This window comes from Copadichromis virginalis, unplaced genomic scaffold, assembly GCF_057382275.1.
Source record: "Copadichromis virginalis isolate Kocher_CV1m ecotype Utaka unplaced genomic scaffold, C_Virginalis_male_GT1.1 unmapped_scaffold_1, whole genome shotgun sequence".
NCBI classification, from domain to species: Eukaryota; Metazoa; Chordata; class Actinopteri; order Cichliformes; family Cichlidae; genus Copadichromis; species Copadichromis virginalis.
The window spans coordinates 5582417-5607681 of record NW_028188589.1 but is presented as its reverse complement, the minus strand read 5'-3'; the positions used below and the strand labels follow the sequence as shown (position 1 = coordinate 5607681).

The 25265-nt window shown below is 42.3% G+C and overlaps 1 protein-coding gene and 1 long non-coding RNA gene across 2 annotated transcripts in view; both read left to right on the top strand.

Moving 5' to 3' along the window:
- LOC146679642 (uncharacterized) overlaps positions 1 to 25265 on the top strand; it is a 167233-nt gene that overhangs the window by 5557 nt on the left and 136411 nt on the right. The window lies entirely within an intron of this gene.
- LOC146679649 (NACHT, LRR and PYD domains-containing protein 12-like) overlaps positions 1 to 25265 on the top strand; it is a 47560-nt gene that overhangs the window by 3454 nt on the left and 18841 nt on the right. Inside the window, exons 4-6 of the mRNA XM_085450363.1 lie at positions 98 to 1898; positions 13446 to 13619; positions 20947 to 21126. Coding sequence (XP_085306489.1) covers positions 98 to 1898; positions 13446 to 13619; positions 20947 to 21126 — 2155 coding nt within the window. The remainder of the gene's footprint in view (positions 1 to 97; positions 1899 to 13445; positions 13620 to 20946; positions 21127 to 25265) is intronic.

Below are 25265 nucleotides of genomic sequence, written 5' to 3'. Positions count from 1 at the left end.
ACCAGTGTATTCAGTCATTTCTCAGTGGGTCAGAAATTGTCATCAGCATTTTGTAAAATATGATTGTTAAAGTTGTATTTTTATTATTATTATTCAGAACTTCCAGCTGCTGTTTGTCATCGTAAACTTAAGTCTAAGCTGAAGAAGAAGTTCCAGTGTGTGTTTGAGGGCATCGCTAAAGCAGGAAACCCAACCCTCCTGAATCAGATCTACACAGAGCTCTACATCACAGAGGGAGGGACTGCAGAGGTCAATGATGAACATGAGGTCAGACAGATTGAAACAGCATCCAGGAAACCAGACAGACCAGAAACAACCATCAGACAAGAAGACATCTTTAAAGCCTCACCTGGAAGAGTTGAACCAATCAGAACAGTGCTGACAAAGGGAGTGGCTGGCATTGGGAAAACAGTCTTAACACAGAAATACAGCCTGGACTGGGCTGAAGACAAAGCCAACCAGGACATCCAGTTCATATTTCCATTCACTTTCAGAGAGCTGAATGTGCTGAAAGAGGAAAAGTTCAGCTTGGTGGGACTTGTTCATCACTTCTTTACTGAAACCAAAGAAGCAGGAATCTGCAGCTTTGAAGACTTCCAGGTTGTGTTCATCTTTGATGGTCTGGATGAGTGTCGACTTCCTCTGGACTTCCACAAAACTACAATCCTAACTGACCCTAGAAAGTCCACCTCAGTGGATGTGCTGCTGATAAACCTCATCAAGGGGAAACTGCTTCCCTCTGCTCGCCTCTGGATAACCACACGACCTGCAGCAGCCAATCAGATCCCTCCTGACTGTGTCGGCATGGTGACAGAGGTCAGAGGGTTCACTGACCCACAGAAGGAGGAGTACTTCAGGAAGAGATTCAGAAATGAGGAGCAGGCCAGCAGGATCATCTCCCACATCAAGACATCACGAAGCCTCCACATCATGTGTCACATCCCAGTCTTCTGCTGGATCACTGCTACAGTTCTGGAAGATGTGCTGGAAACCAGAGAGGGAGGACAGCTGCCCAAGACCCTGACTGAGATGTACATCCACTTCCTGGTGGTTCAGGCCAAAGTGAAGAAGGTCAAGTATGATGGAGGAACTGAGACAGATCCACACTGGAATAAAAAGAACAGGAAGATGATTAAGTCTCTGGGAAAACTGGCTTTTGATCAGCTGCAGAAAGGAAACCTGATCTTCTATGAATCAGACCTGACAGAGTGTGGCATCGATATCAGAGCAGCCTCAGTGTACTCAGGAGTGTTCACACAGATCTTTAAAGAGGAGAGAGGACTGTACCAGGACAAGGTGTTCTGCTTCATCCATCTGAGTGTTCAGGAGTTTCTGGCTGCTCTTCATGTCCATCTGACCTTCATCAACTCTGGACTCAATCTGCTGGAACAACAACAAACAACCTCCAAGAAATCTAAATTATTTAACAAACCAAACCTACAATCTCTCCACCAGAGTGCTGTGAACAAGGCCTTACAGAGTCCAAATGGACACCTGGACTTGTTCCTCCGCTTCCTCCTGGGTCTTTCACTGCAGACCAATCAGACTCTCCTACGAGGTCTGCTGACACAGACAGGAAGTAACTGGCAGACCAATCAGGAAACAGTCCAGTACATCAAGGAGAAGCTCAGTGAGAATCTGTCTGCAGAGAAAAGCATCAATCTGATCCACTGTCTGAATGAACTGAATGATCGTTCTCTAGTGGAGGAGATCCAACAGTCCCTGAGATCAGGACGTCTCTCCACAGATAAACTGTCTTCTGCTCAGTGGTCAGCTCTGGTCTTCATCTTACTGTCATCAGAAGAAGATCTGGATGTGTTTGACCTGAAGAAATACTCTGCTTCAGAGGAGGCTCTTCTGAGGCTGCTGCCAGTGGTCAAAGCCTCCAACAAAGCTCTGTGAGTACATTTGTACTCATGTCTTTACTTTTAACATCCAACTGTGTCAGTAATTTATTTCACCAGGCTTTCTGTCTTTGTATGAATTTGTAAAGTTTTGGGATTTCTCCAATACAACTGTAACCTCTTTGATGCCTCCAGAACTCGGTGAACTCGAGACGCTGGATTCACCATAAACTCTGATCATCACTGCTGCTGTTATGTTATCAGTCTTTGTTTAAACACTTAGGCTGCATGTGCCTGATGTTGTGATACTTTATATTCACATGCATGTGTAGCAAGTACATAAGCTAAAATAATTTAAGTTGGTTATGAGTAGTTGGGCTAATTCAGAAGATATCAGATTCGGCTCTAGGAGGTGAGTGAAGTACAATAAACGTACAACCACAGATATTGTGATTACAATTGTTATTTATAGTGAACATAAAGTGCAATTACCAAACACCAATATTTACAAAATCTGCAGACAAGAAAAGATAAAACAATTCAAGCTTGTAAAATATCCGCTGCACGGCAGTGCAGCAACCTCGTCCAACCTCTGGCAAACAATGTCCATAAAGTTTATTTCATGAGTGATATAAGTCCAACGCGTATGACAGTCTAGACAGGTTGAAATTGGAAGTATGATGATCAGCACTAAGATTCCAAAACTGAAATCTCAGAAGTGAGATTTGGGGGACTGAAAACCAAGAGGGGAGAGTGTAGGCCGCAGCAGCCTCCTGCCAGACCGCAGGAAGTTGTAGCTGGGGTTCTGGCTCGTTGGGCCTAGCTCGCCATCCAAAGTAGTGGTGTTGCTGTGGTCTCTCCAGAGCACCACTAGCCTGCACTATAATCACAGAACCACTATTAGCAAAATTCATCTAAATTTCCCAAGCTAACTTTAGTTCCAGTGTACACAATAAAATCCATGAGAAAATACAACAAATACATATCCAACCATTATAATGATTTAAAATAAATGACAATCTCAAATAACAAAACTACAGCCACGTAAAGTGAGAGTAGTAGTAATGCAGTAAGCCTCAGCCTCAGCTATCCCATCAGCTAATAGCACTGGCATACTGATACAGGTTACAAATACAAACAAACATTCAGGCTCAACTCACCATTCACTACGTGCGATGTCACATACGAGCCCCACGCATCTACCCGCGGCGGTATCAAAAATACTGTTGAACGCAATCCACAATTAATTCAAAAACAAGCCAAGATAGTAAACAGCGAAAAGCGCTCGCCCTACGTACCTGTTGCTTCCATCCGCTAACGCCTCTCCCCCGCGTCTTTTCGAGACGACAACCCGGAAGGCATATATCGGTGCCTCGCGAATGTGATTGGTCACAACAGGCATGTGCAGACTCGTGGCGTGGCGTGCGTCATGACGCGTCACGATGCCTTCACGGACACGCTCCGGTTGGAATTTAAGATTCCAATCTAGTTATAGACGCAGTTCTTTTTATTTTTATGTGGGTTACATCCTCCCCGCCTTAACCATGCACGTCCCGTCGCATGTTAAACGCTAGACAACGTGAACAGATGAAGGACGGCTAGCATTATGGCCCAATGCATCGGAAAGACTATGCAACATCGTTTGGACAACGGAAATCAGAGGATTGCCACGAGTGAAATAGTGAAGTCGGTCAGGTGGTGCTCTTTGTCGTTGTGAACGTCTTAGCCCGTCACCTATGTCAGTGTCCTGCTCAATAACACTAGACTCTTCAGGAGAATCTTCAACAGCAATGACAGGAATGTCGACAAGTATGTCTCCATTTCCAAGTAAGTTTTCAGGTAAGCCATTTCTGTTTTCAGGGTGACTTTCACCAAGTTCAAGTAGGATGTCTTCCACATCAGAGTCAGATTGCTCACCACCAGACTCCCCTGCTGGAGGAAGAACACTGGACACAGAGGCTGGTTCCCCTTGCACTTCCACTTCAACTGAAGGATCCAAAATCAGTGGTCCTAGGCTCCCACCGTCAGATGAATCTGGAAAATGATTCTGTTTTTCCACAGTGAAGTGCAACGTTGGAGGATTAACATATAATGAAACCACGCTTCCTGTATCCTCATCCTCAACCAGAGGTTCTGTGAAGGAATTTAAATCCGGGTTCTGCTGCCGAGTTCTTGGTCTGTGCGGAAGCGATTGCTCTGGTGATTCCAAGTTAACCTCACTGCCCGTGAGGAAGCCGCATGGAAGGAGGAGGTCGCGGTGAAGGGTCCGCATAGGTCCATCGCTGTTCTCAGGTTTTACCTTGTAGACCGGGAGGTCCCCAGCCCGATGGACAACCACATAAACTTCTTCCTCCCATTTATCTGAAAGTTTATGCTTCCCTCGAAGGCGGACATTCCTCACAAGCACACGATCACCTGGTTCCAATGCTGATGGTATCACACGGTTGTCAAAGCGTGCTTTATTTCGATCGGCAGCCTTTGTAGCGTTACTGGAGGCAATACTGAAACTTTCCTCCAATCTCGATTTCAGTGATTTAATGTACTGTGAGTGACTCTTTTGCTTGGATTCCCGCAGTGGCAGATTGAACGCCAGGTCCACAGGTAGACGAGGTGTTCTACCGAACATGAGTTCGTAAGGAGTAAACCCTGTAACCTCATTCCTGGTACAATTATAGGCGTGAACCAGCGGTTTCACATGCTCTTTCCACCTTGTTTTTTGTTTTGTCTCCAAGGTCCCCAACATTGCCAGCAACGTCCTGTTGAATCGCTCCACTGGATTTCCCCTCGGATGGTAAGGGGTTGTACGGCTCTTCTGAATGCCTGCAAACTCACACAATTCTTTTATTAGTCTTGACTCAAAATCTTGCCCTTGGTCGGTATGGATTCGCTCAGGAATGCCATAATAAATGATATAATTCTCCCATAGACACTTCGCCACAGTTCTTGCCTTTTGATTGGGTGTTGGAATGGCAACAGCGAATTTAGTGAAATGGTCAGTCAAGACTAAGATATCACGAGTGCCACTAGTGTCAGGCTCAAGAGCAAGAAAATCCATACACAAAAGCTCAAGGGGTCAAGATGTTTTTATGCTGACAAGTGGAGCAGCTTTTTCCGGCAAGGCTTTTCGGCGCACACAGCGGCCACAAGTCTTAATCTTCTGCTCAACATCCTTTGCCATTTTAGGCCAGTAGAATCTCGTACGGACAAGGTCAAGTGTACGTTCAATCCCCATATGGCCCATATCCTCATGGAGGCTTTTCAGGACTGATGGCCGCAACTCCTCTGGAAGGACAAGCTGGTATAAAAGGTCTCCATTGTCCCGTCTCCTCCTGTACAGGACTCCATCCACCAGCTCCAACCTGGACCATTCTCTGAGCAAGAACGGAAGTTCAGGGAGCTCAGCTCTAGCTGTTGGTGGAACCCTCTCCCCAGTCTCAAGCTGGTGAATAAGCTCTCGAATGCAGGGATCTGAGTGTTGTTTCTCTTTGATGTTAAGAGTAGGAACGACAGGCAGCCGATGACAGTCCTCGGAACAGTAACTGTCAGGGATGGTATCCATTTGAACTGACAAAGACTCGACAAGTGTGAAGCCAACCTCACCGCAGTCACCCGGCCGTGTGGCTCTGACCAAATGACTTTGGCAGATTGCTCTCACAGTCTCTTCCGGGAGGACATCAGAATCAGCTGTGTGTTGAGAAATGAACTGACGAATGAGTTCATGGTCATTAGAAACTTCATCATTGGAGCAGGAGTAAGGTCGCCGCGAAAGCGCATCAGCGTCACAATTCTGTTTGCCAGCTCTGTACAGAAGTTTAAAGGAGTACGTTGACAATGCAGCCAACCAACGGTGTCCAGTAGCGTCCAGTTTAGCTGTTGTCAAAACGTAGGTCAGTGGATTACTGTCCGTCACCACTGTAAAATCTGCCCCGTACAGGTAATCTTGGAATTTCTCGGTCACACTCCACTTAAGGGCGAGGAATTCCAACTTGTGGGCTGCATAACGGCTCTCACTCTGCGACAATCCGCGGCTAGCATAAGCTATGACCCGGAGTTTCTCCTCTTGCTCTTGATACAACACAGCTCCAAGTCCGGTCACACTCGCATCGGTGTGCAGAATGTATGAACGAGACGGGTCTGCAAACCCAAGAACCGGGGCAGTTGTAAGCTTCTCAATCGAGGTTTCAAATGCAACTTGACAGTTGGTATCCCACCTCTCCCCGAAGGGTTGGTTTGGCCTGTAGGTGGGTATCTTGCGAGCTTTCAGGGTCTTTGATCTTTGAACTGGAGAATATCCACGAGTCAGGTCATTGAGGGGTTTGGCAATGACGGAATAGTCTTTTATAAACCGGCGGTAATAACCAGCGAAACACAGAAAAGATCTCAATTGTTTCAGAGTCTGGGGAACCGGCCATGTCTTGATGGTCTCTATCTTCTCGGGATCTGTTTGAACTCCTTCCTCAGAGACAATATGACCCAAGTACTTTACAGACTTTTGGAAGAATCGACATTTCTCCGGTGCCAGTTTCAGCCCATATTCCTTCAACCGGTTCAGGACTCTCAGCAGCCTTCGTTCGTGTTCCTCAAGAGTGTCCGAATAGATGATTAAGTCATCCAGGAAAACGAGCACTTCCTTTAGGTGAAGGTCCCCCATGCATCGCTCCATCAAGCGCTGAAAGGTGCTTGGGGCGTTGGTAACACCTTGAGGCATTTGGTTAAACTCCCAGAACCCAAGAGGAGTCACAAAAGCAGTCTTTGCCTTGTCTTCCTCCTCCATCTGGATCTGGTAGTAACCGGACTTCAGGTCGAGCACTGAAAACCACTTAGAACCAGTGAGTGCTGAAAAGGATTCCTCTAAATTAGGTAAGGGGTATGCATCCTTGATGGTTTGAAGGTTTAGTTTCCGGTAGTCTATGCACAGCCGGACCTCACCGTTCTTCTTCCTGACCACCACGATAGGCGAAGCAAAAGGAGACGATGATTCCCTTATAATGCCGGCTTCCAGGAGCTCACGCAGGTGACGGCGGACAGCTTCGAAATCTTGTGGATGGATTGGCCGGGCACGTTGCTTGAACGGTGTATTGTCATGGAGTGGAATATGATGTCTGACAGCTGATGTACATCCAAAATCCAAGTCATGATGCGAAAAGACCTCCGAGATGTCATTCAGCTTGCCTATGACTCGCGTCCTCCATTCAGGTGACAGTGGAGAATCACCAAAATCAAAGTTCAGGCTGGTGGTAGTGTTCCTGACTGGAAGATGGGTCACGCGATGTTCAGACAAGATGCAGTGGTAGGTTTCCAAATCCGCAATGACACTGTGAGGTGGAATGAAGGTATCTTGCTCCGACTCATTCGTAATAACCACAGGAACCTTGTATGGAGAAAGAACTGGGAAGTTGATGAGACAACTGCTGACACACAAACCCCCAGGTAAGGTGTAAGCAGGATGCTGTAGGAGAACACTCTGGCTAAACAATGGGGTGGAAACTTTGGCAGAGCCCTGGATGACAATAGTGCGGCCGGCCGGAACACGCACTGGAGCTTTGCTTAGTAGCCTCACATTCCCAATGCTGCCATTCTCCTTCTGCTTGTGTGACAGCTGTAGTGTTTTCAACACTGCTCTGTACCCATGAGTGCTAGGCTGATAGCTCGGATGCTGGTTAAGATGCTGTTCATACAGGGGTTCCAGGGTGTTCATCCCAATTAGCACAGTAGCGGGAACGTCAGGATGTACGTCCGGAACAACTAGAGCCAATGTTGTTACTTCATATTCTTCACCAACAAAATCTCTGGGGAACTTGACGGAAATCTCAATGTATCCAAGATATGGAATGGTTTGACCCGCAGCACCTTCCACCTGGAGAAGATCACGGAGTGGTTGAATTTGTTGTTCATGAAGATGATTGTTGTAAAAGGATACAGGTATTGTAGTAACCTGTGATCCTGTATCAAGCAGGCATTTCTGTGGATGGCCTGCTAGGGTCACCTCTGTTGTGCATCTTGACCCAACTAACCCATGAGGTAACATTGTGGTTGCCTTCGGACAAGTGTGTAGGTCTACACAGTGAACAATTTCCTCCTTGTTCCTTTCCTCCTTTGCGGGACAATGTGGGTCCTGCACAGTTCCTGTACGTCCCATTACAGGAACTGTATCTAGTTTAAATGTCCAGTTGATGAATTCCACTTCTGCCATTTTGGTTTCCTTTCACTGAACTGTTTGCGTTTTGCATTGACCAATGCAGGATTGGGTCTGTTCTCACACTGTGGTCTAATGTGTCCATCTTCCCCACACCTGAAACAGAAACCAGGCTTAGGGTTAGGTGATATATTCCCCTGTATATCCGTTCTTGGCTTCTGGTGCTGCTTTGGGACAGGAGTACAGGACTGACGAGACTGGGAAGCAGTTAAGGCGGCAAGTTGCTTTTGTATCTCCGCCATCTGCTGGGTGAGAGTGGACAACGCAGCACAGACCCCCTTTTCTTCTTCTACTGCGAACTGAGCTTGAGCTGCAACTCTGTGTCTTGGTGTTCCCAAATGTTGCTTCATCCTCAGAGTTTTGCTAGCTTCTCTGTCTTCTTCAGTTCTTAATAGGAGTAACAGTTCTGCAAAAGAAGGTGGGTTGGATTTTCTCTGCTTCAGCTGAAGCTCAGAGATAAGATTGCTATCCCAACATCCCCTACAGAATTGGCTGAGCAGGTGCCTGTTCACTTCACTCTGCTTGACTCCTCCTCGCTTGACAGCTAAACTCAGGGCCACCTGAAGTCGCTGTAGGTAGCCGGATGGTTTCTCACCCGAGTTCTGCAGCGTGTCCATGAACTTCGCATAAAGTTCTTCCCCGTCCTGTACAATTCCATAAGCAGAATCAAGATGTTGAATATAAGTCTCTGCTGGTAGGTCGGGGTTAAGGTGCTTGATTATGTCCACTGCAGGTGGTAAAAGACTATCAAGGATGTGTCTGGATCTTCGCAGTTCTGAAATGGCTGGATCCTTTAAGATGAGATCCACTCCAGAGCGCCATGTATCATAGTCCACCTCATGCTGTGGGTGTTGTATTCTCCCAGAAAACATGCGCAGCTTATGAGATGAACGTATGTTTACATCTTCGCTCTTTACTATATGCTCCACAACATACCTCTGTACTTCAGGTGGATTCAACTCAGCTGCAGACATGCTGGTAGAATGTCCTTCTGTTGTTGTAGGATGTAGGGTAGCTGAAGAAGTGACAGGAATAGCCGTGTTGTGGGTTTGTTGATCCGGAGTAGCAGCCGTTTTGTGTTCAGATGTGGCAGTACATTCCTGCTTGAGCCCTTCTGGTTTTCCTGGGCGCAGTTCTGAAACAGCTCCATTTATTTGGGTCATTAGTTCTTGGAGAACTTCAGCAAAATCCTGACCAGACAGTTTTGCTACTTGTTTTAAGTCAGCTAAATAAGTCTTAGTCTTTGTGCACCCGACAGTAGCCGCATAGATTTTAGACAAGCTTTTTATATGATATTCATTATCTGAGGGCTTAAATGCATATGGCAGAATCGGACCCAAAAAATCAAAAGCAGACCCCGTTTTAAACTCAACAACGAGCATATTATTAAACTCAGAGCCGGGTGAGTTTATTGGCACAGAGCGTTCAATAGCACCATACTGGAGAAGAAAATCTTCAACCTCCTCAACCTCATATGCGGGGACGCCACTGACACCGCGTTTGGTATTTTAACACCTAATGACTCCAACAAGTCCATGTTCATAGTAATATGGTGAGATAGTGAGACTGAATGTACACAACAATATTATACTTGACACAACCTCCTGGCTGGCTCGCCACTAATTTGTCTTATGTAGCAAGTACATAAGCTAAAATAATTTAAGTTGGTTATGAGTAGTTCGGCTAATTCAGAAGATATCAGATTCGGCTCTAGGAGGTGAGTGAAGTACAATAAACGTACAACCACAGATATTGTGATTACAATTGTTATTTATAGTGAAAATAAAGTGCAATTACCAAACACCAATATTTACAAAATCTGCAGACAAGAAAAGATAAAACAATTCAAGTTTGTAAAATATCCGCTGCACGGCAGTGCAGCAACCTCGTCCAACCTCTGGCAAACAATGTCCATAAAGTTTATTTCATGAGTGATATAAGTCCAACGCGTATGACAGTCTAGACAGGTTGAAATTGGAAGTATGATGATCAGCACTAAGATTCCAAAACTGAAATCTCAGAAGTGAGATTTGGGGGACTGAAAACCAAGAGGGGAGAGTGTAGGCCGCAGCAGCCTCCTACCAGACCGCAGGAAGTTGTAGCTGGGGTTCTGGCTCGTTGGGCCTAGCTCGCCATCCAAAGTAGTGGTGTCGCTGTGGTCTCTCCAGAGCACCACTAGCCTGCACTATAATCACAGAACCACTATTAGCAAAATTCATCTAAATTTCCCAAGCTAACTTTAGTTCCAGTGTACACAATAAAATCCATGAGAAAATACAACAAATACATATCCAACCATTATAATGATTTAAAATAAATGACAATCTCAAATAACAAAACTACAGCCACGTAAAGGGAGAGTAGTAGTAATGCAGTAAGCCTCAGCTATCCCATCAGCTAATAGCACTGGCATACTGATACAGGTTACAAATACAAACAAACATTCAGGCTCAACTCACCATTCACTACGTGCGATGTCACATACGAGCCCCACGCATCTACCCGCGGCGGTATCAAAAATACTGTTGAACGCAATCCACAATTAATTCAAAAACAAGCCAAGATAGTAAACAGCGAAAAGCGCTCGCCCTACGTACCTGTTGCTTCCATCCGCTAACGCCTCTCCCCCGCGTCTTTTCGAGACGACAACCCGGAAGGCATATATCGGTGCCTCGCGAATGTGATTGGTCACAACAGGCATGTGCAGACTCGTGGCGTGGCGTGCGTCATGACGCGTCACGATGCCTTCACGGACACGCTCCGGTTGGAATTTAAGATTCCAATCTAGTTATAGACCCAGTTCTTTTTATTTTTATGTGGGTTACACATGCTCCTAGATATATTTCTACTGCAGGTCTATTTTTAGTCACAAATGTTGGTGAAACACTTGCTTTTACATGCATGGTGGGTCCTGCATTAAAGAAAGCATTTGAATTACTCAGTGAATCCTGGCAGCCAGAGAAACATCCTTAGTTCCACTTTAAACTAAACTCTGCTTCGGTCTTCCACAGTGTGTTTGTTGTTTCTTTGTTGTTGTTGGCCTGCTCTCTCCTCTCACTCCAATCTGGTTGCAGCAGATGTTTGTCCCTCCCTGAACCTGCAGACTTGGGTGCAGCACCTCAGTTCTTCAGTCTGAAACCAGCTGTTGTAGCTATATCCCCTCAAGCACACCTTCCCTGGTCATCTCTGCTGTGGTTGCTATAAAATTTAATCTTGATTAAAAAAAAGAACAAAAAAAGTAAACTAAAGTCAGACTTGATGCCATTTGTTGGCAGCATGGTGCCTGTTTGTCTTTGATGATAAACTGCAGCACAGTCTAAAGCAAACCTTCTGACTTTATTGACTTGATGCATGTATATATTCTTCCTGTTCACCTTGGACACACAACAGCTCTCTGTTTGTTGTGATTGGATCTAGAACAGCCAACATATCCTAATCTAGATGATTTCTAAGGTGGTATCTGGGAGGAAAAGTTAAAATCAGCTTGGATGGCCTGTACTGTATGATGGCCTTGGTTGCACCACATTGATAGCCATGCAGGGTGGTTCACTCCTTGGGCAAGAAGACCGAGGAGTGAGCCACCCTTGGTCAAAGCTTGGCCATTCAAGCTCACTGTTTTCCCCTTGTTGGTTGATGATAGTATTTTTTTTTTACCTGACTTATAGTCATCATTGTCTTCAAATTAACTCACACACTGCTGACTGCTGTAGCTTACCTGGCTGAGCAGGTGACCCATGCACTGAAGGTTAGAGTCGTGACTCCAGGGCCTGGTTTGAGTCTGCCCAAGACCATTTCCTGTGTGTTATTCTCCTCACTTCTCCCTCCCTTCCTGTCTTCTTTGTCCTGTACAGTGAAGACAAAAGGCCTCAAGTTGTGAAAACTCTTCCCCTTCATCATCTTCCATCTCTCTCATCTAAAATCTCCAGTATTCTCTGAGTAGAGAATCTTTTCACAATCTTGAATGATAAGGATCCAAGTGGGTAAAGTTAGTTATTTGTTGTGTTCCTATTTGCAGCTGGGATAGATTAAGAAAAACTATCGGCTGCCCAAATTACATCCAGTTTAGAAGACAAACATTGAGTGAAGTGTTTTTTCATCATACTTCACAACTCATTAACCAGGTGCCACAAACTGCAGCAGGACAGTACAAAGCATGTCATACTGGATGGCTGCAACAACCAGCGTTTTACCTACCTTTGGTATTTCTTGACAGCATGAGCGTAATATTTACTGAACAGAGTCGTCTTCTGTAATCTTTTCAGATTCAGAACACTGTATTTATTTTCAAGGGGCAGTTAGGATACTGAGCTTTCCAACCGTACATACAATACACAAACATCACATTGGAGAGACGGGTCAGGCTAGGTAGCTGGCCGGTCAGCCGCTAGAGCAGCGACCCGGAACCAAACAGCAGAAAATGCACAACATCAGGAAAGATGAGGAGAAAAAAGAACTCCTCCCAGACTGAGCTCCAACAGGGAGATCAGTTTGAGAACAGACAAAAAATGACCTTAGCGCAGAGCACATGAAAACTCTTAATGCGCCATAGAAACACATGACAAGCAACAGGGATGGGTAAAAGGTGAGAGACAGCCGGTGTAGACAGCGCACCCGGGCCTGCAGCATTTGCGCTGGTCCCCTCGACCCACCGTCTGCACCGGGAGGGGATAAGCATGCTTAGGATGGGAAGGAACAGTCTAAACACCGTCTGTTATCAGGGTGAGATTTGTTATGTTCAGCTCCAGCCTTGAGACCACAGCTGGTGCCGGTATGTTAGCCGCATGAGATGATGGTGGCTTTCTTTGGTGCGAACAACTGCATGTCAATTTCACAGCTGATCTAACAGTCCGTCACTTGTCTCTCAATCTCCCGTTGGAGAGCCACGAGCTTCTCCGAGAGGTTATCAGTTTTGCGCTCAAAGAGCAAAGTCTGAGAACTCACGACCGCCATGAGCTTCTTCAAGATCTTATCCGTGCTGCGTTCAATGAGCCCATTTTGAGAAGTCACGACCCGTCCCATTGTTTCAGTCACAGCGGGCAGCCTTGTGGGGTTTGAACAGCTGATTCTGCTTTCTTTAATCTTCAATAAGCCAGGGCCAAGCCAGGTCAGATCAGCAAGAACCCTTTGCTGCTGTGAATGTCCGTGCTGCTATATTTCAGGATCAGGCTCTAAATGTACAAATGGATCTGAGAAGATTTCCAATCATGTTTCTACTAGATTTACAGTTTGTTTTCATGTCTTCTGACTCAGATGGTGGAGCAGGTGGAGCTTACAAGGAGTAAGTGCTGCTATAGAAGAAGAGTTGTGTTTTAATGAGGCTATTTAGTTAACCAATAATTGTATTGCATGCTGGCATTAAAAATGTTTCATTTGACTGATTTAATTGTTTGTTTGTTTTCTTCCAGACTGAGTGGCTGTAACCTCTCAGAGAGAAGCTGTGATGCTCTGTCCTCAGTTCTCAACTCCCAGTCCTCTAGTCTGAAAGAGCTGGACCTGAGTAACAATGACCTGCAGGATTCAGGGGTGAAGCTTCTGTCTGCTGCACTGCAGAGTCCACATTGTACACTGGAAACTCTCAGGTCAGGATCCAAACATATCATTAAATGATATTATTGTACAAACAACCAAGCTTTATAGAATTGGCAGGTGAACTTTTCTTTATCTTTGGATTGCTTAGGAGATTCTTAATTACTGTCTGAAGATTTTTTTACAGTCACATATTTTGTTTTAATGGTCAAACAGAATTATTGTTCAGTTCAATGAGCAGGTAGCTGTGAGATTCATAATAATGAGGTATATTTGTATTAAAGATGACTAAACTTGAACAGTAGCTGTGAGTTACTTTGTTTACTCGTGTGTGCTGATGTTGTGAGTAATTTAAAGCTGAAGTAAACTTGTAATGAGTTTAATAGAGTTTCTGAAGTAAGTGTACTTGCAGACATTTATGTGTTTTCTAAAGTCCAGGAGCAGGAGGCTGTGTGTAGCATAGAGGAACCCAGACCTCAGCTTTGTCTCCTGGTTTCTGTTGCTGCTGTTACAGTTTCCCCTCATCGTTCCTTCAACAGTCTCCTCACTATAACAAATCAAAGTGTTACTGTATAGATTCTCGTCTGAATGTTGCCATGTGCTATCAAAACTGAAAGCGATGTTTCATACACCCACGTGGTTCAGTCACACAGTAACTGATGGTAAATAATGTTTGTGTTGAGCACATCGTACAGGTCAGCTGCTCCACACAGATCTCAGGTTTACATGGAACAGTTTGTGATCATGAAGGATAAACCTCACTTCCTCTTTGTTTCATACAGATGTGACATGAACAATAACACATTCATGAAACCCTTTTAGGAACACAAACACTATTGTAGCTGGAGAATATATTTGAATGTAGGATAATGTAGGGGATCAGAAACAACAGTAATAACTAACCACCACCTCACCATTTGGGTTGGTAGCTGCATGTTGATTGATGAAGTCATTTTCTTCTTCCTCCATTTCTACCTTATTAACATCAGATTAAAAGCTGCACAGAGACAGGCCCTGGACATGTTTAGCCTAGCTTAGTACAAGGACTGGACATGGGGGAAACGGCTCTCATCACTGGATCAAAACATGAAAACAAATCTGAAGTAAAGTTTTGTTGAAGTGAACTGTGGTGGTGCCCAATGTTCCCTCTAAGCTGCGCTCGTGCAACTGCGCCCTGCTGGCACGTCTCTGCACAGAAAATCTGTGTTGCACACAAAAAAAAAAAATCAAATCTCAATTGAAATTAAAATTAAATCTTCAACAATTCTGTTCTGCAGTGTTAGTCAGTGACTGGCTGCTCCCATATGGGATTAGAACGATGCCACCTTATCCCATAGTCCAGCCAATCACGCGATTCACATTCGTATATACGCAGCTAATCAACGTCGCTGACAGGCTATGACAGCGTCCTTATGTGCCAACACCGGTGTTATAGCGAGCAAAGTGGCTGATGATGAGGTGAAGCCACGTTAATGACAACGTGTACAACCATTGGAGATGTGAGCAGGACAGACGGAGCAACTGACGGACAAAGTGAGGACTTTATACCAGTTTTTAAATTGTGTTGATCGGCCACGTAAAACCAGAGTTATTATAAAATATCTACAATGTTTGGTTTTCTTCCTGAATAGTATTGTTGTTTATAACAATGATAGTATTCAGTGTTTATTGCAACAAACTTTGTTGTTTGCAAAACTCAGTTACTTTTTTGAAGAAGTAACTATATAATTAATTGCCCAACATTGGTCATTATATCCTGTATGTTGCAGACAGAGTTACAGACTCTCTCCCAGACCACAGACTCATAATACAAGTCAGAGCTTTATAAAAATAGAAAAAATAAAGTTGTGTTTTCAAAATTGGAGTTCAAGTTATTTTTACTTCCAATAGTGTTAACATGCTACAGGTCATGAACAAGGTTGTTTTTAATTTTCATTGTAAGTGGGCTAAAGCAGTTAATTAAAAGTAGTCTAACATAAATGTAAATGCTGTAATTTGATTACTTTAATAAACCATGTAACTTGGATGGATAAGATGCTGGCGTGACCACAGTGCACATGTCTGCTGTTGCTCACAGTGGTCCAAGGGACGCTCAGGGAGTTTGTGTGTTCGCTCAGACACATGAAACATTAGAGGGAACATTGGCGGTGACTGGCAGGGAAAAGGGGATTGATAAGACTTACTGTAAATATAATTATGTATGTATTGAAAAAGGAACAACTAAAATGTTCCAGCTGAAAAAATGAAATCAGTTTCAGTTTATGAGCTCTGTTTGTTTTCTTTACAATTCCAACCTTTTATTTTGAAATGAGCTGCTCATTCCTGTTTAGAGTTGATGAGCTGTTGTGGGTGAGAGGACTCAGGCAGCCTGACAGAGTTGATGTCCAGGTCTTCCCTGCTTGTCCTGATATACATAAACATGAGTATCCTTGCAGGTCAGATCTCATCTGTCACACCTGTTAGTGCAGCTCTCCTCTAGATTGTAGTGCTTGTTAAACTAGGATGATTTTAGGAGCCTGGACCGCAGATCTAAGGGAAGATATGACTTGGAAAGACTAAACCAACCTATTAGAGGTGTTCGCACTAACATAGATAAATACTCAGATTTACACCTTTAGTGTCTCACAAAGGGTTGAAAAGTGAATGTGCACAGAGAGGTTGGTGGTGAGACGGGCACTTCCAGCACTGTAGATGTGATCCAGATTCTTTTTAACCCTTTAAGACCTACCATAGAACCAAGTCCGCCAGAGCTTATATTATATTTTTACATGCTGTGGAGCCATTTTTGGGAGCATTTCAAGTTGCTATACATCAATACAACCATTATAGCCCAGATTTTAATAATATGTATTCATTAAGTGCATAGTAATTACATAAATTGCAAAAAAGTGCAATAAACTACAAAAAAATTGAAAATCGTTTTTGATTTTTTAACATATATTTGTAGTTAGAGAAATTTAAGAGGCTTATCCCTCAAAACTGTAAATACAAAAAAGTTGCACAAAATAGTTTCCCACCACAGGAAATTTATTTTGAGTGTCTTCATAGTTTTATTTTTGAAATACACCAATTTTTATACACTGCAGGAAAAACGAAAATAAATATTATACTGCAAATTTGCAAAAAAGCAGCATATGCATCAAAATAAACTATTTCCAGCAGTGCAATATGAGTCCTAAGCATCCCAGAAACGACACAGAAAGTCATAAAGTCCAAGATAACTTTTAAAAAGAGCAGTATAGGCCCTGAGGCCCTGATCGCAAAAAAGACTACATTTCCGCGAAAATGACGTCACTTCCGGTTTCGGCCAGGTAATGGCGGAAATGCAAAAGTTCGCGCTGACGTCTATTCCAACGTAGGAAGTGTTTTGAACAGCTGATCGGACCGGCAAAGCGTGTTTCTGGAATATTATGTTTTTGTTCCTGCAAGCGCTTTTTATGCAGTTTTTGCAAAGCTTTATGTGGAAGGAAACCGTGACCTAGGACAAGCTGATGGCACAATATGTAAGTACAACTCCTCCGGTTTCATATGCAAAAAAATTTTTTGCGCTAGCTTACGTGGTTGCAGTGCTACCGGGATTTAAAAATAGTTATGCATAACAGAGCGTTCCCGCTCCGATCGGCTCTAAAGGGTTAAAAAGGAGAACACTAAGGTCGATTAACTTGGAACTTTGTTTTATATCTTCTCTTTGAACAAGATAGAAATTTAGGAGTAACATGGCCTTACAAACCCAACAGTGAGATCTTAAGAGATCCAGCCTACGGCTCTTCAATGGGGTGTCACAGGGTCCCCAGGAAAAAAAATTGTAAATGTAAAATAATAAAATAAATATTCTTCTGTAGCAATAACAAAGTATAACATAAATTGTTCTGTGGCAATTACACAAGAATATCCAGTAATGTCCCTGCCTACAATTAAACACATTCACTTACTGAAAATCGGGGGCATCTGCTGTGGCAAATGGGTTCAAGCCTTTGACCACAAACTTAGACACTGCTCGGTGACATTCGTCTATCCTGGCCTGAAAGGAGACGCTACCGGTAGACTGCAGCGAGAACTGCCAGCGAGCGCCAGCCAGACTCTGTCTGTCTCTCTCATCATGGTCACCTAAATGCACAGTAATGGCAGGTCTTGTAATAAGGCAGATCGCGCTAACATAATATGTAAGTAAGTAAGTAAGTAAGTAAAATTTTATTTATATAGCACATTTCTAGATAGAGATCACAAAGTGCTTTACAAGATATAACAGATTAAAAAGACAAAATACAAACAAAGTTAGCAAAAGGCAGTTTTAAAAAGATGTGTTTTTAGCTGTTTTTTAAAAGTAATCAATGAATCAGCGGATCGTAAGTCCTGAGGAAGGGAATTCCACAGTCTGGCGGCCACAGTAGCAAAAGCTCTATCACCCCTAGTTTTCAGTCTCATATACTGAATGACAAGTAGGCCCTGACTACTCGACCTCAGAGACCTACTAGGGGCATAGGGCTGTAAAAGTTCAATGATATATGGTGGTGCTTGTTGTTGAAGAGCCTTGAAAGTTAAAACCAAAATCTTAAACTGGACTCTAAATTCAACAGGAAGCCAATGTAACTGCATGAGCAACGGTGTTATATGTGAAAATTTAGAAGCTTTCGTCAAAAGTCTTGCTGCAGCATTCTGAACGATCTGCAGACGCTCCAAAGAACCTTTATTTAAACAAGTAAACAGGGAATTGCAATAGTCCAGTCGTGAAGAGTTAAAAGCATGAATAACAATCTCCAGTTCGGTATAGGATATAATAGAGCTCAATTTAGAAATATTTCTTACATGATAAAAGCAAGACCGAACAAGAGATTTAACATGACTATCTAACGTAAGAGCAGGATCAAGGATAATCCCTAAGTTCCTGACAGATGGTTTTACAAACGTTGAAAGAGGACCAAGAGCATTTATTATACTGGGTATATGTCTATCTGGGGCACATAAGAGGACTTCGGTTTTACTGTCATTTAGTTGGAGGAAGTTTTCAGCCATCCAGCCTTTAATGGTTTCCAAGCACACATTTAAAAGCCGCAGCTTAGAAGCCTCTTCCGGTTTAAAAGATATATAGAGTTGGATATCGTCTGCATAACAATGGTAACAAATATCCTCAAAAGGGCTCAAAATGTGCTGAAGAGGGAGTAAATAAACTAAAAACAGTAATGGCCCTAGCACAGAGCCTTGTGGCACTGTTAGTTGATTATTTACCTGCCGCATTAACGGGAGAGGACGTGCAAACGTTACCGCTGCTGCTGGGTTGAGAGTCACGAGTCCGGAGCGGAATTAAAAATGCGTGTCATCGCGTGTTTTGTGAGCAAATGCTTTTGCATATTCGTAGTGTTTCCTCCCTTAAATGAAATATCTACTTTGCAAGTTGCCCTGTTGTCATTGGTTCTCATAAAGTATAATCAAACTTTTGAGCGTTTGAGCCGCTTAGGCGCCGTGTTTCATGCCAGGTAAATGACGCTCCGCAACGTGGTGACGTCATTCGGGGCGACTGGAATCGATAAGGGAATCGTTTGCAAAAATGGCAAACGATTCCAAGGAATTGAAACAGTGGGAACCGGTTCTCAACAAGAACCGGTTTTCGATACCCATCCCTAGTCAGTACATTCAGATATGAATCATAATTCAGTGTTTAACATATTATCACAGATGGACTGCACAGGAGATCTCCTTTATGAAGAAACTGTGAAAGTTTGTCCAACAGTGGGAAACATTTCAGAGAACATCTCAGAGAATATCTATGAAGCAGAAACTAAACATAATAATAGAAGAAAAGCCAAATAATGATCCAAATCCTGCTCTGAGACTATCAGACAGTAAAGGCTTCCAAAGACTGCTCACCTCTCAGACTTACTTAAAGATGCTGGTGCTGTCCACAGATCAGCTGACCTGCTGGGTCTCCATGATCAGCTTTGTTTCTTGGAGATAAAGGCTGAAGCCTTTAGAGCTTCAGTTCTCCAGAGCAGCAGGATGTCTGAGGTCCGCAGAAACACAAAAACACAGCAGCTAAAAATAGTTGTTCAAAGAAAACGAGGTGGGAGCTGCTGATTCCTGAGCTTTGATACTGGATTAGCTTCAGTAGTTATTCCAATCACTGCTGTAGGAGCTACATTTAGTCACAGCTGACTGTCTTCTTTGAACAATCACAATGACTACTGTTCTAAAAAAACAAGCACACAAAGAACCAATGAGAGTGTAGAACAGGATAAAGAGCTCCTGTGATGGTGGCAAAGAAATGAGCAGCAGACGGCCGTCTACATGTTGTAGTGGTTTACAGTCACCAGGGGGCGCCGTCACGGCCACGCAGTCAGTGGGCTGCTCTGCTTGTGCTGTTGTTGGTGAAGCTGAAGTGAAAGCAAATGTTAAAACAATGAAAAGTGTCCACTGCAGCCTCCATCTGAGCTTGTCATGTTCTTCTTCTTTGATCCTTCGTGTTTGTGCTGAACACTGCTGTCGCTCTCTTCCCTGTTCCCGCCCACTTTCTAACCAATCAGCATTGGAGCGTGCACAGCGTCGTCCACACTGAGCTTTGTTGTGAGCGCATGGACTCGTCTGCAGAACATTTGTATGGGCTCAAAATGTGGTCATAAATATTTTGTACTTGTAAATCAGGATTTGTATGTGTAAAAAGAATTTGTGTGTGCGTGAAAAAGATTTGTGTGTGTGGACTTAGCCAAAAAAAACCCTGCAAGTTACAAGTACGAATTTTGACCCTATTTTTCTTCCTTTCATCTGATTGGTCAATGTCATGTCAATCACAAATGTAACTATCCAATCAGAGAACAGATGGGTTTGGCTGTTGGAGGGGCACTTTTTTGACCTGACGTTCCCGTCACAAGTGTCTTCTAAGTGAAGCTACCAGGTTCAGGTCCAGCTCTGTTTATCTGGAGCTGCAGTAAATGATCCGTCCTCACAAAGCAACACAGACACCAGATATGCAAACACAGCATCATACAACACAACCAAGAGATCCAAAGAATTATCTCTGCATTTCTGTGGCTGATGCTGCTGGAACGAAGCTGTTTGAAACCTTGTTGTTCTGCACTTTGGGACCTGAAGAGGAACCTGAACCTCTGTGCAGAGGGTTCAACTCTGAGGATTCCTGTTCAGTTTTTTTTTATTTCACACGGCAAAACTTGACAACTTTATGATAAATGTACGACTTCAATGTGAAAAATTCATTTTTTTCTCTTGTTTGTTTGAAGCTGCTTCCTGTTGGCTTCAGCTGTTTGGAGTTTCCATTTTCTAAACTTCTACATTCTGAACCTTCTTCAGCTCTGAACAGATGATGAAACACTGAATGATTTCAAGCTCACACTTTGTCTAATAAACTTACATCTTTCATTTTTTATTCAGATTGAAGGACTGTGATTTGTCAGAGATCAGCTGTGATTATCTGGCAGCAGCGCTGAAGTCCAACCCCTCGTATCCCAGAGTGCTGGACCTGAGTGGAACCTACAACAACCTGCAGGACTCAGGAGTGAAGCAGCTGTGTGTTCTTCTGGAGAATCCACGATGTCGATTTGAAACTCTGAGGTCAGTCACATGTTTTAGTTGTGCTGAGATGAATATGATGTGAAAGTTGTGCTGACACTGTGGATCAGTAGGCCCACACACCTCTATACAGGAAGTCTGGTTCTACTCTTTGTAGAACTTCTGATCCATGATCCTCTGAGTCTGACTCAGTAGATAATGCAGAGTTCTGAGCTGATGTGGGTGAGAGGACTCAGGCAGTCTGACAGAGTTGATGTCCAGGTCTTCCCTGCTTGTCCTGATACACATAAACATGAGTATCCTTGCAGGTCAGATCTCATCTGTCACACCTGTTAGTGCAGCTCTCCTCTAGATTGTAGTGCTTGTAAAACTAGGATGATTTTAGGAGCCTGGACCGCAGATCTAAGGGAAGATATGACTTGGAAAGACTAAACCAACCTATTAGAGGTGTTCGCACTAACATAGATAAATACTCAGATTTACACCTTTAGTGTCTCACAAAGGGTTGAAAAGTGAATGTGCACAGAGAGGTTGGTGGTGAGACGGGCACTTCCAGCACTGTAGATGTGTTCCAGCTCAGTGTTCATGGAAATAATCCGGAGAGCAGGATTCCTTGATGAATGTCACATCTTCTTAAAGTTATAATCCACAGGGAAAACTGTGAAACTGTCGATCTGATATCTAGTCAACCAGTCAGGTGTTTACATGCCCTTCACTGATCTCCAGCCCCACCTTATTATCAGTTTCTCTCTTTTACATCTGAATTATCTTCACTTCACATTTCAGTCAGTTCAGATTTCATTAGCACGTTCACTTTAGCATAATCCATTTTAATCCAAACACCTTTCTCTTTAAACTCTGTTTGTCAGTCACAGTATATCCAGTACAATCCTCTTTTTCACTGCGTCACACACATTCAGAGATCAGAGTGTCCTGTGTGTGCTCTCATTCACTCACACTCACTCTCATATGGCTGAAGTCTGTTTGTACACAGGCTAATCTGGGACTCTCCACCATTTGACCCTAGAAATAAAGAAGCTTCTTGGATGAGAGGTGAAAGGCGAAACGTCTTCAAAAAACTTAAAGAAGTCCAGATGCCTTTTTTTCTAAGCTCTTTAGATGACTGTGAACCTTCACAAACGCCTCATCAGTGGGACTCTCAGAGCTACCAGCCCTTTGCTACAATCACAAAGCTCTTCATTGAAATCAATGATATCAAAGCTGGAATCAAGCTATAGCCATATACACTGGTAAAGACTTCTTATCTCGAAATAATATGCTGAAGTGGCAATGCAGAAATTGAAAATAGGCGGACGTGCTACCTATGCTATTAGTAGAATGGACATTGGCCTGCTGGCTAAGGAAGGCCCTGTCTCACATAGAGGTGAGAGAGGCCCCCCTCGAAGCCCCCTCTTTTATCGGGGCTTACTTAGGGTCATATCGGGGACCACACAGTTGGAAGTCTTTTTTTTTTTTTTTCTTTGACCAAATAAAGCTTATTTCTGTAGCTGTTGTTTTATACAGCTTTAATGTTAATATTAATGTTTGCTTATGTATGTTTAGGGAGTGGTCTGATGGTACATGTCGTTGTTACATTAATAATATTCAAATAGTAAGGGTATGCTTAAAGATAAGGTAAAAATCATATCATATAATGTAAATGGCCTGTCGAATCCAATTAAACGTAATAAAATTTTAACTAAAATGAAGAAAGAACAAGTACAAATAGTGTATCCACAGGAAACCCATCTAGACTGTAAGGAGCATGAAAAACTGAAAAGAATGGGTTATACAACAGTTTTCTCTTCTTCCTATAAAACTGGACGAAGGAGAGGAGTGGTTATCCTGTTATCAAGCAAATTACTCTTTGAAAAAATATCCGAGATAAGTGATAAAGAGGGACGTTATATTTTGGTAAGGGGAAACATTGAGGGGAACCCAGTCACGTTGTTAAATATATATGCACCCCCTGGAAGCGATATTTATTTCTTTAAGAAAATTATAGATGTGATGGTAACAGAGACAGTAGGTTTCCTAATTTGCGGAGGAGATTTAAATATACATCTACAACCAAAGCTAGATATTTCCAATAGAAAAGCACAGAATACTAAAACATTAATTAAGAATATAAATACATTGATGAAGGAGGTGGGACTAATTGATATATGGAGAGACTTGCATCCCTACCAAAGGGATTATACTTATTTTTCCTCACCGCACTCGTTATACACAAGAATAGATTATTTCATAACTTTTGGGAAAAATAAAGATAAAATAAACACTTGTGCAATTGGAGCAATAGAGTTAAGCGATCATGCACCAGTATACCTGTCTGTTGATTTAAACGTGCAACCAAAACTCAATAATTGGAAATTAAATTCAAGCTTACTGAATGATCCTCACTTTAAAGGACAAATTAAGAAAGAGATTCACTTCTATATGGAAACTAATGACAATGGTGAGGTGTCTCCTCCTATACTGTGGGATGCCTTAAAAGCTGTCATGAGAGGGAAAATTATAGCAATATCCTCTTATAAGAAAAAGATGAGAAATAAGAAATTAGAAGAGCTACAAAATAAGAATTAGAGAAAAGGCATGAAAGAAAAACATCTCAGGATATATTGGAGGAAATTAGGAAAGCAAGAAATGAAATAAATGATTTGACCACATATGAAATTTAAAAAAAAAAATCAATGTTTCTTAAACAAAGGTATTATGAGGGAGGATCAAAAGCAATGAATGTATTAGCCTGGAAACTAAAAAAGAAAATAGCAGATAATACAGTTCACAAAATTAAACATCCAGTGACAAAACTAATAAAAAAATAAACCAATAGAAGTTCAGAGTGCATTTGAAACATTTTATAAGACTCTGTATGCTAATAACACAGAGAGTAGTATAGTTGAAATTAACAGTTTTTTAGATTCTCTTGATTTACCAGTACTGAATGAAGAACAGAATAAAACTTTGATTGAAGATATAACAGAAAAGGAACTAAGAATAGCAATAAGTAAAGTTAACAGAAATAAATCTCCAGGATCAGATGGATATACGGCAGAATGGTACAAGGAGCTAAAAGAAGAATTAATACCAGTGATGCTTCTAACAATGAATTGGATCCTAAAGAAGGCTCAAGTACCTTCTAGCTGGAAAGAAGCAATTATCTCTGCCATCCCAAAAGAAAACAAGGATAAATTAGAATGTGCGTCATATAGACCAATATCTGTTCTTAATACAGATTACAAGCTGTTTACATCTATCATGGCTCGACGATTAGAAAAGTTCTTACCTAATCTAATTCATAATGATCAAACAGGTTTTATTCGAGAGCGCCAAATACAAGATAATGTACGTTATTAATCATATTCAAAAGAATAAAATAGAAGCAATGGTAATCAGTATCGATGCAGAAAAATCATTCGATTCAGTTAATTGGAACTTTCTTTACCGAGTCTTGCATACATTTGGCTTTCACGAATATATAATTAAGACAATACAGGCACTTTATGATAACCCTACGGCAAGGGTTAAAATTAATGGCTACCTATCAAATAGTATTAAGCTGCAAAGAGGAACAAGGCAGGGCTGTGCGTGCTCACCATTATTATTTGTGTTATATCTGGAACCATTGGCTCAATATATAAGACAAAATAAAGAAGTAGAAGGTATTAATATCCATGAAAAGGAGCATAAATTAGCCTGCTATGCAGATGATATTTTAATATTTTTGGGTCAACCATCAAACTCTTTACCTAAATTAATGCAATCATTTGAATACTTTGGTCGACTATCTGGATATAGGGTTAATATGAGTAAAACACAATTGCTTAAGTACAACTATATTCCATCAGAAGAAATTAAAAATAAGTATCAATTAGCATGGCAAACAGAGTACTTTAAATATCTAGGAGTCATAATACCTAAGGGTCTTACAGAACTATTAGAACGAAATTATTTACCAATACAAAAAAAAATTAAGGAACATATAGCGAGATGGAATCTAATTCCATATTTAAGTTTATATTCGAGAATAGACTCAATTAAAATTAATATTCTTCCTAAATTATTATATTTATTTCAAACATTACCAATAGAAATTAACCAGAAACAGTTTAATGAATGGGATAAAATTTTGTCAAGATACATATGGCAAGGAAAAAGGCCCCGAATTAGATTTAAAA